We start from the raw sequence: 16,877 nt of genomic DNA on the forward strand, positions 1-16,877 counted from the left end.
GCCATCAATCTCCCCCACCCCCCATCGCCCAAACCCAGCACCAAGCCAGCTGACTCAAAGGTCTGGGAAATGTTGCCTGCAGGGGTGAGTCCCTTGGCCGGCCAGCCAGGGAAGGGCAGGTGATGGATCTGAGCCAACAGGATACAGGCTGGCGCTGTAACTAATTTACCCTCCTACAGCCAACAGATGGTTTCAAACGTGGGGGGTCCCTGCTTGTCTGACAGGTGAAAGGTGGGCTCTCAACCTGGTCTTAATTTGTATTTATTTCATTACGCGTGAAGCTGAGCACCTTTTCACGTGAAGCACACGCTTAATCCTCATCTACACCGTTTGGGAGGCGGGGAGAGGAAAACCGGTAGAGTCATTCACTTCATCTGCCACAGATGGTCCACTCGGGAGCATCAAGCAGGCAGATTCCCAAACTGAGCATTAAGATGGTGGCAATGAGCCAAACTAGCCAGTCACCTGCCAAGCAGAGACAAAGCTCAAGAACTGTTCTAGAAAATTGAGAGGCAACAAAGCCCCAAAGGAATTAAAAATACCTTAACTACACTCTGCACACATTATAAGTAACAATGTGTTCTTGTAATCTTGTTCCTCCTCAGAACTGCCTTCCTACCATTCACATCACCATCCTCTCCCCTTATCTTGCATTGAAAGAACAAAATAATACCCTGGACAAAAATTTAAATTATAAAAATAATTCATTTTGGAAGTCTTTTAACCCCACTCACACAGAAGCAAAAAAGGGCTAAGTGATCTTCCGTGCCTGTGTAACTACCCTTTGAATAGATTATTTACCCTATCTTGTAAACAAGCTGCAGCTCACTTCCCCATGTACAGTCCAAAGTTCTGTCCTATACTGTAAAAATATAGTTTTTGTTGACTGGCAACTGAAATTATTCTCTTTCAAAGGGCTGGACTTTATTTTCAAAAATGTGAGGTTTGGGATCCCTGGGTGGCGCAGCGGTTTGGCGCCTGCCTTTGGCCCAGGGCGTGATCCTGGAGACCCAGGATCGAATCCCACGTCAGGCTCCCGGTGCACGGAGCCTGCTTCTCCCTCTGCCTGTGTCTCTGCCTCTCTCTCTCTCTCCCTGTGTGACTATCATAAATAAATAAAAGTTTAAAAAAAAAAAAAAAGTGAGGTTTTAAAGCAAAGACTTTTTTTAAAAAAATCTAAATGGCAGTAATAACTATAAAGAATTTTAAAGAGGTATATGTTAACTTCAAGATCTCCAAAAATAGGGATCCCTGGGTGGCGCAGCGGTTTGGCGCCTGCCTTTGGCCCAGGGCGGGATCCTGGAGACCCAGGATCGAATCCCACGTCAGGCTCCCGGTGCATGGAGCCTGCTTCTCCCTCTGCCTAAGTCTCTGCCTCTCTCTCTCTCTCTCTCTCTGTGACTATCATAAATAAATAAAAATAAAAAAATAAAAAAAATAAAAAAACTATACATTAAAAAAAAAGATCTCCAAAAATAGTTAAATATAGGCACATCAAATGTATACAATAATCACTTTATAATGACTTATTTCAAAACTCTAAGGCTCTCACTTATCCAAAAATATACTTCTAAGATTGCCAAATTTATTTTCAAGTGTCTTCTACAAGGAAGATGAATGAAAAAAAAAAAAAAAAAAAAAAAAAACACCTCATCGATAAAAGTTGTCTTTGAGCACCTACCATGCTGCCGGGTATTTTAGCAAAGAACTGCTCATTGTTGACTGTTCTAGTGAGGGAGATTAAAAACAATCACATCCCTTTCCTAACACAGGATGTTTTATAAGTTTTTTTTTATTCAAATTTGAAAGTAATACACATCATTTCAGAAACTTGGAAAATAGACAAATAAAACAAAATATCCCTAATATCACCAGATTTTACATGGTTTCAACCACAATATATAAAGCAACTACTTATTTTTAATGGTTGGAACATTTTATCGATAACCCTCCCCCCCCCCCCCCCCATAATTTGGCTCACCTTTCTCCTATTAGGCATTGCCTTTCCCAATTTTCTACCATTACAAATAGCATAATGCACATCTTTGGGTACAAGATTTTTTATTTTTTTTTCTGAATCTCTCTCCTGGGAAAGCAACCTTGCAAGTAAGTTTTAAAACTTTTGATACTTAATAACATCCTTTGTTACAACACTCAAGATCTATAAACTGCAGGGCCACACTGACTTCCTTTTCTAATCTTTACATCTGCCTTTTACCTTCAAGCTGGCTTCATTTCTGTATTCACAGAGTCGGAAACGCCTTCCAAACAAAATCGCCAAGCCAGCAATGTCAAACGTTTAAGTATTGTGGCCGTTTATTTTCTAAGAAGGAAAAACTGCTACATGCCTGTTGTTACCAAATCCTGACAGGCAGGAAGCAGGGTATCTACGAGAATCCTTTGCTTAGAGTCTTCAGACAGACAGCCTGGCTGTAGGAGGGCTTGCAACTGGGCTCCTTCTTTCCACAGCACTTTCTTTCATAAACAACACACCCACTCGGTGCCACAGTGCTACCCCTAGCTTTAACTGTGAGAACTGAATTTGCCAAATGCCACCGAGGGTGCCAAATTCCCACCATCGCAGCCGCATCGCTTCTTGGGGCACCAAACCTTTCCCCCTGGGCAGCACTTACAGTCCAGAAGGCACCTTGATCAACCACTTCAACCTGAAAGCGTTCGATACCGCTGATTCTTACAGGCAGCTGCTCCAGCAGCCTGTAATTAAGATTTTTTTTTTTTTCCCCCAAAACGCTCCCTCATTACAAGGGGTTCTGAAGATTCGGTCGGTCAGCATAAAGGAGGTTTTCAGCACAGTAGAGAAAAACCTCAACTTCGGGTGTCCCTGTAAGATAGGGGTATTAACCCTGCACTTTCCAAACCAACGACCCCCTCCATACACACGCGTAAGGCTGCTGTGCAGACATAATTCGCAGCATGACACAACAGTAATTTGCATGCCACAAAGTAATCTACAACGAATGCAAATCCTCCTGCAAGGGGTAACCGAACGTCAGGCACACAGCCTGACGGTTTTCGGTCTTGCCTCAGCGCCGGCTGCCCCTCCCGACTCCGACCCTCGGCTGCTCCGACTTATTTTCTTGGCTGACCCTGTATAACGTTCCTTATTTCGTAAAATGCGTGTGCTCTGGGTGCCCCCTCTTCGTTGAAGCCTCCTCACTGACCACTTCTGACCCAAAGCCCGGTGCACTGGCACGGCTTCCAACCCTGTCGCCCCACCCGTCCCTCTTGAACCTGGAGGATCCCCAATTGGAAACTTTCCCCTTCCCATTTCCCGGGGATACCCCCCCTTTCCCACCACCTGAGAAAAGACGCCAAGGGGGTCAGCCTCCTGCGGTCAGGCTCCGGAGGGCGTGGACGCCCTTGGCGGCGAGAGGCGGGGAAGGTCGCCCCCAAGGTACCCCCGCCCCCGGAGGGCGACCCCCCAAGACCTCCTCTGAGCCCCCAGCCCGGGGCCACCCCGGCCGCAGGCGACCCCGGCCTCGCCTCGGACCCCCGCTCCGGCTCGGCAGCGACCCCCGCCGGTCCCCTCCCCTGTGCCCCGAGCCGGCGCGCCGCGGGCCCGGAGGGTCGCCAGCAGGCACGGGCGCTGCCCGGACCTCCGACCCCGGGCCCCGGCCGGGCCGCCCCGCTCCCGCCCGGCTCCCCCGCGAGCCGCGACCCCCGCCCCAGGCCGCCAGCCGGGCCGGCCACACCTCCGACACTCACCGCCGCCGCCCTCGCCCCCGCCGCCGCCGCCGTCTTCGTCCATGTTGAGGCCGCTCCCGCTGCCGGCGAGCCCGGGGCCGCGGGCGGTGGGCGCCGCGGGTGCGGAGCGCGCGAGCGGCCGGGCGGCTCCAGCAGCGAGCGCGCCGGGTCGCGGCCCGGGCCTCCTCCTGCCGGGCGGGGCGCTCGCCGCTCGGCGCGCCGTCACGTGACGCGCAGGCCCCGCCCCCAGCTGCGGTGGGCGGGGCCTGGGGCGCGCGGCCCCGCCCGCGGGAACGCGCCCGGCCCCGCCCGGACCGCTCCGCGCGGGCCGGGTGGGGCTGAGCGTAAGCCCTGGGGGCGGTGGGGGGCGGGGGGGGGCGGGGGGCGCGGCGACCCCTGCCCCGCCCCCCGCCCCCCGCTCCCCGCCCCCCGCCCCCGCGGGGACTGCAGACGCCTGCGGGGTCCTGGGCGCCGGATGCCACTTCTGCGGACACCCGGCGCCGCGGGTCCTCCTCGCACGTGCGCTCAGGAGAAAAAGCTCAAGAAACGCACGCCTTCAAAAGTCGGGCCTTGCCGCTTCGGCCCCAGGGCATTTCCGAGTAATTCCAGGCTCTCAGCTTCCTGATGGATCCTGGAGGCGCTGCTTTGCCGGTGGGGAGCGTACTTTGAAATTAACCAAGTGTCAGGCTGGTCTCCAACCCCAGAGCCGCACACCTGGGGACCCACCTCAGCGGGCTCTGCAGGGGCTGGTCGGGTCGGCTGGCCTCGGATGCTCTCGCAGTGTCTCTCCAGTCTCCTTTGGAGAGCTGCCAGCTGCCCTGGATTTAGGACGCCGAAGGAGCTCTGAATTCAATTTCCCGTGGGCGCAGCCAGGGTCCTAAGCGCAGGCCTCGTGGACACAAGGCCTTGGCCTGCCCTGCCCCAGATCTCTGCATTTCCTTCCTCACTGGGCGTCTGGCTTCCAGGGTCTCCCCCCAAGAGCTGAATGGGGCCCCTCCCCAGCCTTTCTGTTCATCTCGCCTGAACTAAATTGCATTAAAGAAAAGAAAACGCTGTAATGGAGGAGGTAATTCATCTCTAATATAATTTTCCAGCAACTGTTTTATATTTGCAAATGGCCTGTTTAGTGCAAGGATCCTTCCGCTGTCATTTATCCAAGTGGACAGTTTTTACCTTTTTGTTCAAGGTTGTGGGATGATTCCAGAGTCCACAATCTACTAATAACCTCAAGAATTAAACACAGCCATCCTTCCTGTGCTTCAGAGTGACAGGGCACACTTCTGGGAGCAAAGAAGATATTTGGCAGCTTACATAACAAATAAGCAACAGAAAAGGGGTCTGGGTGTCATGAGTTGTAGATTTGACCAGCCTAGAGATGTGGCTTCCCCATCTTGTCCCTGTCTGCTTGGTTATCTTGAAGATAACCTCATGGTTACCAAGAAAAATGACAGCACATATTGAACTTGATAATGTGATATGTCGAGCTTTGAACTCAAAGATACTATCAATTAGAAAAGCCTTTAAATGTCAAATTACTAATTCTTTATGCTTCTTAATGTGTGATCCAAGGTGCTTCTCTCAAAGTATAAACCTGAAAATTGCTCTCTGATGTCCATCTAAGACAATTCCCATCAGAGTAAAGCATGGCCCAGTTATCTGCAAGCAGAATGTTGTATTATCACCACGGCTGAGCCCTGGCCTCCATTTTGACAAAGCCTGCAAAAATGTTGGGGGAATACAGGCGTAGGGTGTCATTTTGTTCTTGAAGGGAGGAATCAGAAGACTTCAAAACCTTCACTACTCAAAGAAATTACTATCTAATGGGAAAATTTGATGGGGAGGGGAAGAGGGCTGTTCTCCAGGATCTCTTAAATCCCAATCCCACCAAGATAGCATTTATCTAATCTGCTCACATGCAAGTTGCCCCTACATATAAGAATATTAGGTATCCTATTTACCCACTAAGATAGGCATTCAGTATATGGCCAGCATATGTGTGGTTTACTCAGAAGTTGAAAGTTTTATAAGTGGATTTGTAAGAAAGACAATTTGTGTGGTAGACCTTGTTCCAAGATAACAAGTGTTAAGACCCCGTTGCAATCACTCAGACAATAAATATTTAGGCACCTGCTGTATTCCAGGCACTGTCCCAGGTGCTGGGAATATGATGATGAAAAAGAGCAAGTCAGTCCCTGTTCTCAGGGGACTTAAGGCCTAGCAGGATTAGAGCTGTTAAGCAAATAATTACACAAATAATTTTGTAATTGGCTTGTGATGTCCTACCCTGTTTCCAGCCTTTCTCAAAGTGTTTGCTGTTTCCTGTGGATTGGCTCTGAGCCTTGAAACTCCTTCAAACCGAGATTCTAGTCTGTATTTATTCCATCTCTAGCATCCACTACAGGGCCTTGCCATGTTGGAGAAAGGGAGGAAGCAACATTTGTTACTGCTGCTGAATGAACAGAGAGCCATCAAAACCAGAAGACATTTTGAAAACATGTTGAAACCCATTTATCAGCCCTCTGACCATTGCAGAAATAGTTTTAAGAAATCAAGAATGTGCACATTCCAGAAAGGTCAGAGGACTCCTCCTTTGTACATTCATCTCCATCCTCCAAATGAAAGTCTGTGAAATTGGATAGAAGCATCCTTTCCTGGCTCTAAAGTCACAGGAGCCAAAACCCTGCCAAGACCGGTGTTCTGCTCAGCCAGAAAGAGGCTGCCCAAGCCGCCTGAACTATGGCTGCTTTCAGCCCCTGCACAGAGCTGTTCCCATCTCCTCTGATAGTGGTCAAGAAAAGCAGTGACAGCAGTGACCATCAGCAGATGGGAACCTCACTAATCCATTGCATCTGCTCAGGGGTCTGGTCCAGTCCAGGGAAGGCAAGGTGCACACAGGGCTAGCTCACTGTCAGCTCATGGTCACGAAAGGAAAATAATATTTTCTGAACTCTAATTTCATCTCAGAAAGAAACATCATTGAAGAATCTCATTGGAAAGGAGATGATCTTGTGCAGATTAGCATTCTCCACTCGGCCCAGGCAAACAACAGGGGTCTAAGTGTCAAGTCACATCCTCATTAAATTTTCAAAAGCCCAGACATCATGTCCTCCACAGCTTCCGCTTCTCTTCCCAGGTTTTAAAGCAGTCTACCCTGATCCTGTCCTCTTGCCTGGAATCCACACAATTGATTCTTAAATTGTAAATTAGTTTAGACTGATTAGTTACTTGCATTTCTGCTTGAAAAGGCAATCAAATTTGGTGTTCATGGTAAACTGGGGGAAAAAAATTTGGCCACCGGTTCAAGCTATTTGTCTTTGGGAAGAAAGGCATTATACTCATTCAAGGTGACATCAATATAAAGAGTTATTATACACAGGGTGTCTTCTATAGTAATAAAAAACTGGATTTTTTTTTATCTAGCTTTTCATTTTTATAGTACATCCCTGACCTACTGAAAACAATTTAAAAAGGTCCCCTTCATAAGTTGGTCAGAGTCTGCAGTGTGCAGCTTAAAGTCATCAGAAAAACCATCGTGGGGTGCAGAGTGTACTAACGGACAAGCAATTAAAAGGGAAAAGGGTGAAAATGACAAACATAAAGACATAGAACATCTGTCCTTGATCATGGTCCTCTGAATAGAAAGTGAGCTCTTAGCCAGCAGCTAAGTGACAAACAACACCCATCACTGAGTGCTGTGTGACCCAGAGGGCATAACCGTGCACAAACAAATGGGATTCTGCACTTTGACTTATAGGGCCATGAGTTCTGGTCATCCATTGCCTTTGTGAAGAAGCCACATAAACCCAGTAAGGTCATTAGGTCCCAGCCATGATGTGTCACAGCACACTACCTCTAGTAACTGTATAATGCAGTGTCTAAAGTCAGACAGCCCAGGCACTTCCATTTCTTGTCTGTGTGACCTTGAGAAAGTTGCTTTACCTCTCTACGCCCTAGTTTCTGCATCTGAAATGTGACCACCACCAACCCTGCACCATACAGTTGTTCTGGGAGCTATAACTTGATGGTACCATAGGCAGTGCATGGTGCACAACAAGTGTCAACCAATGTTCATCACCTTTGGGCACAGAAGCATAGTTTCCCCACTCACTCTGCACAAGCCAAGCAGAATCCATCTGACAAAATGGAGAGGCAAAGGTGAATCTCAGTAAGGACTCCCACTGTCACTGCCACCCTCTAGCTGCCGTCTTTTCGCCCCATGTCTGCCTTCTCGAATGTCCCTTGCCACGCTCCATGCCCTCTGCTTATGAATTGTCCCACACTTTATATCTGAACAGTCTTCTGACGAACTCAGATGCATAGAGGAATCTGGGGACTCTGTGACCCTCTTCTGATGTCACTTTGTTCCATAACTTGTTTCTTTTTTTTTTTTTAAGATTTTATTTATTTATTCATGAGAGACAGAGGGAGAGAAAGAGGCAGAGACATAGGCAGAGGGAGAAGCAGGCTCCATGCAAGAAGCCTGATGTGGGACTAATCCCAGGACTCTAGGATCGCACCAGGAGCCAAAGGCAGACGCTCAACTGCTGAGCCACCCTGGTGTCCCTGTTACTAAGGTTTCAAATAGGCAAACTCATTATTGAGGACCCTAATTCACTGGAATAAAAACATGAAATGGTTGTATGTCTTCCAATCATGGCACCCAATGATACAAAGTTCAATCTGTCTCCATCAACCTACAGGGCAGATTCCAAACATCCTGATCACTTTCATTGTAAAAAAATAATGTGGTTTAGACAGACTTCTGATTCCAGAAAGATGGAATAGAAGTCATTTTCCCTGTCCTTCCTGCCAAGTACAAGTCCATGGACATTGTATATGAACCAAAGAAGACTCTGAAAGGAGAAGAGGACTAGGCACCTTGGGACCCAAGGAATGACATGATGGTGAGTTCCTTGGGTTTTCTTTTTGCCTCAGAGATCTCAGACTTGATGCTGGAGAAGTCAGAAATCTAGAAACACCAACTGGTGCAGAAGAGAGAAAAGAAAGAAGAGAAGAGAAGAGAAGAGAAGAGAAGAGAAGAGAAGAGAAGAGAAGAGAAGAGAAGAGAAGAAGAGAAAAAAGAGAGAAAAGAGAAGAAAAGAAAAGAAAAGAAAAGAAAAGAAAAGAAAAGAAAAGAAAAGAAAAGAAAAGAAAGAAAAGGGGGATCCCTGGGTGGTGCAGCGGTTTGGTGCCTGCCTTTGGCCCAGGGCTCGATCCTGGAGACCCGGGATCGAATCCCACATCAGGCTCCCGGTGCATGGAGCCTGCTTTTCCCTCTGCTTGTGTCTCTGCCTCTCTCTCTCTCTCTGTGACTATCATAAATAAATAAAAATTAAAAAAAAAAAAAAAGAAAAGAAAAGGGAAAGAAAGAAAGAAAGAAACCCAACAAAAGCCTGCTCTCTCTAGCCAAAAGGTCAGGAAAAGTGCAGCTTGGCAAGGCAAACAACCTTTTAGACAATAAGGCTGCACTCTAGCCAGCCCCATCCCCACCAATGTCAGCAAAAGTCTGAGTGGGGAGCCTAGACCTCCACCCTCCTCAAGCTGAAAGGAGGTGTCCCAAGCCAATGCCCCCTCCCAGAATTATATCAGAGAAGGCCAAGTGGAAAACCTATACCTTCATCCCAGCCAGGCAGTAATGAGGCCCCATCTCTCTCTACTAGGATGATGTCGGAGAAAGTCTAGGGAAGAGTCAGGACTCTGACCACCAGCAGTGACGAGGCCATCTGGTCCCTGAGTATCATTGGAGGCCATGTGGGGAGCAATAATGAAGACCTAGCCCCTCCCCACCCCCCAACCAAGGTAGTTTCAGCAGAGGTGGGGGGGATGCTAAAATTGCATCTCCATTCAGCGGTAATAAGGTACGCTTTACCCCAACCCAGAATATTCACAGACACCAAGTGGAGAACCTGGATTTTCACCCCCACCTGGTAGTAAAGAGGAGGCATACGTACCCCGCTTCCTTAGCTGGAGGTGTCAAAGGAAGCAAGCATAAACAGAATATTTATCTAAGACTGCATAACAATACCAAAAAATCCAGGATAGAGTTGGAAATCACTCATGACACCAAGAACCAGAAAATCCTGGGTGCAGTGAAAAAAGGCAATTGATAGATGCCCATACCAAGATGACAGAGATGTTAGAGTTACCTGAATTAGATTTTGAAGCAGTCAGTAGAAAATGTTCAATGAGCAATTATGAACACAGGTGATATAAACACAAAAATAGAATGGAATATATGAAGGAATGGAAGGTATAAAGAAGAACCAAATAGAAATTTTAGAATGGAAAAGAAATAACCAATAAAAGCTTTTAAATCAATGGGTGGGCTTGCAGAAGAATGGAAGAAATATATATATATACATGCCAGGGTTGGATGGGGTCTATTCCAGGGATGCAAGGCTGGTTGAGCAGTCACAAATCAATCAATGTAATCTATATATTAAGAAGAAAAATCATATGATCATATCAATAGATGCAGAAAAAAAAACATTTGTCAAAATTAAACACCCATTCATGATAAAAAATGCTCAGATACTAGGCATAAAGAGGGACTTTTTCAATTTGATTTTTTAAAAACTCTACAGGGGCACCTCAGTGGATCAGTCACATGAGCGTCTACTTTTGGCTCAGGTCATGATCTCAGGGTCCTGGGATTGAGCCCTGTTTTGGGCTCCCTCCTCATTGGGAAGTCTCTCTTCTCTCTCCCCCTGCTCTGCTCCCGTGTACTCGCTCACTCTCTCTCACTCGCAAATAAATAGGTAAAATATTTTAAAAAATAAAATAAAGGGGCAGCCCAGATGGCTCAGCGGTTTAGCGCCGCCTTCACCCCAGGGCCTGATCCTGGAGACCCAGGATCGAGTCCCACATCGGGCTCCCTGCATGGTTTAAAAAAAATTAAAATAAAATAAAAAATAGGGATCCCTGGGTGGCGCAGCGGTTTGGCGCCTGCCTTTGGCCCAGGGCGCGATCCTGGAGACCCGGGATCGAATCCCACGTCGGGCTCCCGGTGCATGGAGCCTGCTTCTCCTTCTGCCTATGTCTCTGCCTCTCTCTCTCTCTCTGTGTGACTATCAAAAATAAATAAAAATTTTAAAAAAATAAAAAAATAAAAAAATAAAATAAAATAAAATAAAAAATAAAACTCTATAAAAAAAAAAAAACCTACAGCTGACAGAACACTTAGTTTTGAAAGACTGGTGTTTTTCCCCTTAGATTGGGAACAAAGCCAGGATCCCACTCTCACCACTGTCACTCAACATAGCACTGGAAGTTCTAGCCCACACAATAAAGCAAGAAAAGATATTAAAGGCCGACAGATGACAAAGGAAAAAACTTAAAGTGTTTCTGTTTATAGACAACAGGATTATCTACATAGAAAATCCCAAGGAATCTATAAAAATATCTCCTAGAACTTCTAAGTGAATTCAGTAAAGTAACTGAATCGACATAAAAATCAACTGTATTTCTATATGCTAGCAATGAACACATGAAGATCCCTCACTACACTGTCCCCAATGAACCCCTGCACCTCTAACTGCTCCCCGGAGGATGCCAACTGCACAGTGGTTACCTGGGGGCAGGCTAGTGTTGCCTGGGGAGGGGCACAAGGGAGCTGTGGAAGTTTTAACCTTACAAATTCCTACAGAAGGCAGTAGTGCTTAAAAGAGGAGAAAGAGTGGAGTGTAGGTAGTCTGGCTTTGAATCCGTGTTTCTATGTATCAGGCTTGTGTGTTTGGAATTTTGGATCATGGCTGCCATTTGGAGTTTCTGTTTGTGTACTGAGGTGAACAGCGTGCCCCCCATCCCCAAAGTCATGTCCATCTGGAATCACAGAATGTGACCAAATTTGGAAGTAGGGTCTTTGCAGATGCAATTCGTTAAGATGAGATCATACTGGAGTAGGTGGGCCCTCAATCCAGGGACCAGAGTCCTTATAAGACAGAGTGAGGGCACACACAGAGGAAAGATGACTCTGGGCCACGGAGGCAGAGACAGGGTGGTGCAGCTAACAGCTAAGGAAAGCCAAAGGCTGCTTGCTGGGAGCCACTGAAAGCTAGGAGAGAGGCACCCTTTGGCTCTGCAGACACCTTGATCTCTCCAACTTTTGGCTCCAGACCTGCAAGAGAATAGATTTCTGTTGTTTTGAAGCCACCCTGTTCCGTGATCATTTGTGACTGCCGCCCCAGGAAACTCATACCGTCCGCATCTGGTGGTCTCGGTCAATTGAGGAGGTGGAGTCTTCCCTGGATGCCCAGAGAAGGGCAGTCTCCTCCACCCTCAGGCGGTCCCGGTGGCTTCCTCCCAAGGAGAACGAATTCCAGATTCTGTTTGGGAACTGAAGAACTATCTTCTACCCAAGGAAATAGGGACACGCCCTCAAGCATGCGGCATTTGTCTGTGTGTGAAAGACGGGCTGGAAAACCAGTGCACAGAAATCACATTCTTGTCCGGCTGCAGAATGCACTGCCCGGGGCGCCTTCTCCTCTGGCGCCGGCTTGCTCAGCAGAAAGCTGCAGGGCAGCTGGCTGAGAGCTTAGTCACAGCCTTCCAAACCCTCCTCCCTTGCTTCCAAGTTCAAAGAGGAGAAGAAACAAGAAGCAAGCCCTCCCACCCACCCATCCCCTCCCCCCACCGCAGGACCTTCGCAGGGAGACACCCTGTCGCAGCAGGTGAGTCAGGGCGAGTGTCCTCAAGACTTAAAAGGCTTTCAAGTCTCTTGGCTTCTCCCCAGTGGAGGCAGAGACTTCTCCAGAAGTCTCCCTCATTCTTCACTTTTCTGCATCCTTTTCTCTAGCACCTCCATCAACTGCATCAACATCTTCATCACTGAATAAGTGAAACAATATGATAGGAACTACTATTTTTTTAAAATTTTTAAAAGATTTTATTTATTTAACACAGAGAGAGAGAACATAAGCAGGGGGAGGACCAGAGGGAGAGGGAGAAGCAGGCTCCCTGCCAAGCAGGGTTCTTGCCGTGAGGCTTGATCCCTGGACCCTAGGATCATGACATGAGTTGAGGCAGACACTTTACCCACTGAGCTATGCAGGTGCCCCATGGGGCTACTATTAAGTACCTGCTGTGTGCAATCTCAGTACCAAGTGTCCTCCTACCTACCCTGGAGTCCTCCCAGCTGCCTGACCAGGTAGACACTTTCAGCCCTCCTTAGAGACAAGGGAGCTGAGTCTTACAGACACAAATTAATTTGTTTGAGGCTACGTAAGGAAAGGATAGAGGGGCCAGAAATGGTCCTGCCTCTGCTGCCCCTGTTCTATCAAGACACTGTTGGGCCTGGGGAATACAAAAGAAAAGGGAACACATTCTGGTTATTCCTGGACTGTCATTCACATAGCCAGTCCCCAGCCTGTTGCCCACATGCAGCCTGATGTCCTCACCTACATCCCCACCCCCCACTCCAAGACTCCTTCTTTTCCTGTCTTCTGTCATTTCTTTGTTCAGCTCCTACCACGTGGCACAGGTGTCAACTGAGCACCTGAATTCACACCAAGGATTGAGTTTTTTTCTTTCTTTTTTTAAGATTTTATTTATTTATTCATGAGAGACACACAGAGAGGCAGATACATAGGCAGAGGGAGAAGCAGGCTCCATGCAGGGAGCCCAATGCGGGACTCGATCCCAGAACTCTGGGATCACAACTTGAGCCGAAGGCAGATGCTCAACTGCTGAGCCACCCAGGTGACCCAAGGATTGAATTTCCTGATTCTGGTCCAAGGGTTTGGGTTGGGAGTGGCTGTTTCATGGGTACAGGATTCCTTTTGAGGTGGGGGGATGCAGGTACTTTGGCACTAGACACCACCCTGGGAATGTGCCAAATGCCACTAAACTGTTTACTTTAAAATGATGAATTTTGTGTGATGTGAATTTCACCTCAATAAATTGAAAAGGGTTGGCAGGGGGGTGCACTTGGGTGACTCCATTGGTTAAATGTCCAACTCTTGATTTTGGCTCAGGTCATGGTCTCAGGGTGGTAAGACGGAGCCCTGTGTCAGGCTCCATGCTCAGCAGGGAGCTTGCTTGAGAGTCTCTCTCCCTCTCCCTTTGTCCCTCTCCACCTTGATCTCTCTCTCAAATAAAATAAACATATCTTTTAAAAAATTAAAAATGTCTGGGAAGTGCCCAACAAAGGAATTCTATAGCAGATTATTTTTAATACTGTCCCAGCTTAAAAGCGCATCATCCTTGCTGGAAGCATGCTCTCATCAGATGTATGCAGGCAGCAGGAAACAAGTTCTTGAGACCCTTGTGGGTGTCAGCAGGTCATTAGATGAGCCATACTGGGACAGGGTTTCACTTACACTGTCCTCCATCCCATTTCAGCATCCTCATGCTTACACATCCTGCTAATACTAAAAATGAGGCAAGACAGGATATCCAGAGATTGAAGGTGAAGCTTGCCGAGAGGTGACTCAGTGAAATGGATTCTCAGTGCATCTGGCCCTCAGAAGTTATGACTGCTCCTTGCAGCACTTCTAGAAAACCAATGGCAGACAGAACTGCCCGCCCACGTCCTGGAGCACCCGCCCCAGGGAGCATGATGAGACAGCTTCCTAATTGCTGGGCGGCCTCTGAATGCTGTGACCCTCTGAGACATGTCACCTGGCAGGTTCTCCAAGAGGTGGTTTGTCCCACAAGCTACAGGAGGCCAGAGCAGGACCAGCCTGACCACAGGTGAGGATGAGCAAGCTGTGAGCCTTCTTTTTTTTTTTCTTCAAGGAACCAGTTCCTGGTTTCATCTGTTCTATCGTGGGTTTGTTTGTTTATTTTTTCAGTCTCTATTTCATTTATTTCTGTCTAATCTTTATTAGTTCCTTTCTTCTATTGGCTTTGGGCTTTGTTCTTCCCTTTATAACTCATTTAGATATAAGTTTAGGTTGTTTATTTGACATTTTTCTTGTTTTTTGAGGTAAGTCTGTATTTGCTATACTCTTCTCTCTTAAAACAGCTTTTGCTGCATTCCAAAGATTTTAGACTGTTGTGTTTTGATTTTCATTAGTCTCTATGTATTTTTTTATTTCCTCTTTAATTTCTTGGCTGACCCAGCTGCAAGCCTTCTTGACAAGGAGAAAAAGAAACTGAGAGCAAAAAGCTGCTGAACATTCCCAGCAGAGGTGCCCAGATAAATTATCGAACACACATGTTCACAGCAGCACGATAACAACCAGAGGTGGAAACATCCCTTGTGACCATCAATGAATGAGTGGCAGATCCATACCACAAAATATTATTCAGTCATAAAAAGCAACAAACACCATAGCGCTGACACCTGCTATGACAAAAATGACCCCAAAAATCATTGTGATCTGTGAAAGAAGCCAAATACAAAAGATCCCATATTGCATGATTCCAGTTAGATGAACTATCTAGAATAAGTAAATTCGGGGATCCCTGGGTGGCGCAGTGGTTTGGCGCCTGCCTTTGGCCCAGGGCGCGATCCTGGAGACCCGGGATCGAATCCCACATCGGGCTTCCGGTGCATGGAGCCTGCTTCTCCCTCTGCCTATGTCTCTGCCTCTCTCTCTTTCTCTCTCTGTGACTATCATAAATAAATAAAAATTAAAAAAAAAAAAAGATTAGAATAAGTAAATTCATAGAAACAGAAAGCAAATTGGTGGTTGCCAGGGATTGGGGAGAGGGGCTTCAGGGAACAGGGCATGACTCCTTAATGGGTATGAGGTTTCCCCTTGGGGTGATAAAAATGTTCTGGAACTAGTTAGAGGTGATGGTTGTACTAACATTGCAAATGTACTAAATGCTACTGAACTATATACTTCAAAATGGTTAATTAAAAAAAATATATATATATATATTTGAAGATTATTTATTTTAAAGAAAGAGAGCAAGCACATGAGCAGAGGGAGGGGCAAAGGGAGGAGAGAGAATCCATAAGCAGACTCCTCATCGAGTGGGGAGCCCCATGCAGGGCTTGATCCCAGGACCCTGAGATCATGACGTAAGCCAAAATCAAGAGTTGGCTCCTTAACCAACTGAGCCACCCGTGTGTGTGTGTGTGTGTGTGTGTGTGTGTGTGTGTGTGTAGTGTGTGTGTGGTAAAATATATATAACATGATAATGACTATCAGACATTCACATTGCTGTGCAACCATCACTCCCATCCCTCTCCAGAACCCCAACATAGACCAAAACAGAAACTGTCCCCCTCCCCCAAAAAAAGAAACTCTGTCCCCATCAAACACTCACTCCCCCTCCCCTTTCTCCAGCTCCTGGCAATCACCATTCTACTTTCTGTCTCTGTGAATTTGATGACTCTAGGTACTTCGTGTAAGAGGAATCACATAGCACTTTCCCTTTTGTGACAAAATGGTTAATTTTATATTATGTGAATTTCATCTCAATTAAAAGAAAGAAAGGAAGGGAGGACGGAAAGGTGGGAGGAAGGAAGGAGGAAGAATCCATCCTAGCCACCTCTTTACCTTGACCATTTTAGCCAAAGACAGAATCTGAGTCAGGGTGACCATAGCCCCTTCTGAATGCACCCTGCACCCTCCACTGTCATCCCCTAGGAATGAGACCAAACTGGCAGGACATCAAAATCAACTGTGAAAAAAAAAAATCAACTGTGGGCTGGGGGTGGGGGTGGGGAGTGATGGGCACCTCTTCAGGGGCCAAGAGGTGCTGGTGGGAGGAAATGCTGTCCTGGGCCTCAGACGCTGGCTTTGGGCACAAATCTCACATTCAAGTGCCTGAGAAAAGTGGCTCGCTGTGGTTTCCTCCCTAAGTGTTAGAAAGCGGACAGCTCATTCCTGCTAATGGAAAGGTGAGTATCCGCTTCCTGGATTTTGTGAATGGGGTAAAACCCCAGGAGAGAAAGCTCCCACACAGCATCACTAATTGCACCCCATCCATTTGTTTTCTGAGTGTAACTTCAGGTTAATTATTTATGACGGGGCTCCAAATGAAGTGTTAGTAAAAGACTGGCTTCTTCCTCTAATTGCCAGTTTTCTGAGAAGCAGCTCAGCCTGGAGGGATTTTGTGATTAGGATGAGAGGAAATCTAAGAAAGTGAAGTGCACATTGGCCTGGCCCAAAAGAACAGCCAGAGTACCAAGAATGAAAAGGAAAAGTGCATTATTAATAACCAGAATATGGAGGGACGCCTGGGTGCCTCAGTGGTTGAGCATCTGCCTGTGACTC

At 47.1% G+C, this 16,877-nt stretch overlaps 1 protein-coding gene across 3 annotated transcripts in view; it reads right to left on the reverse strand.

Moving 5' to 3' along the window:
• Positions 1–12,081, reverse strand: part of CYTH3 (cytohesin 3) — a 98,246-nt gene extending 86,165 nt beyond the window's left edge. The window contains exon 1 of one of the 3 annotated variants that reach the window (XM_049111152.1): positions 11,903–12,081. Coding sequence is in view for 1 of the 3 variants with exons in the window: in XM_025426241.3 (XP_025282026.1) it covers positions 3,727–3,769 (43 nt within the window). In the remaining 2 variants the exon portion in view is untranslated. Of the gene's footprint in view, positions 1–3,726; positions 3,922–11,902 lie in introns of those variants that run through there. The other 2 variants (XM_025426241.3, XM_049111151.1) reach the window with 2 other exon arrangements.
• Between the last annotated feature and the right edge of the window lie 4,796 nt (positions 12,082–16,877).

The sequence above is a fragment of the Canis lupus genome, chromosome 6, assembly GCF_003254725.2.
Source record: "Canis lupus dingo isolate Sandy chromosome 6, ASM325472v2, whole genome shotgun sequence".
NCBI lineage: Eukaryota > Metazoa > Chordata > Mammalia > Carnivora > Canidae > Canis > Canis lupus.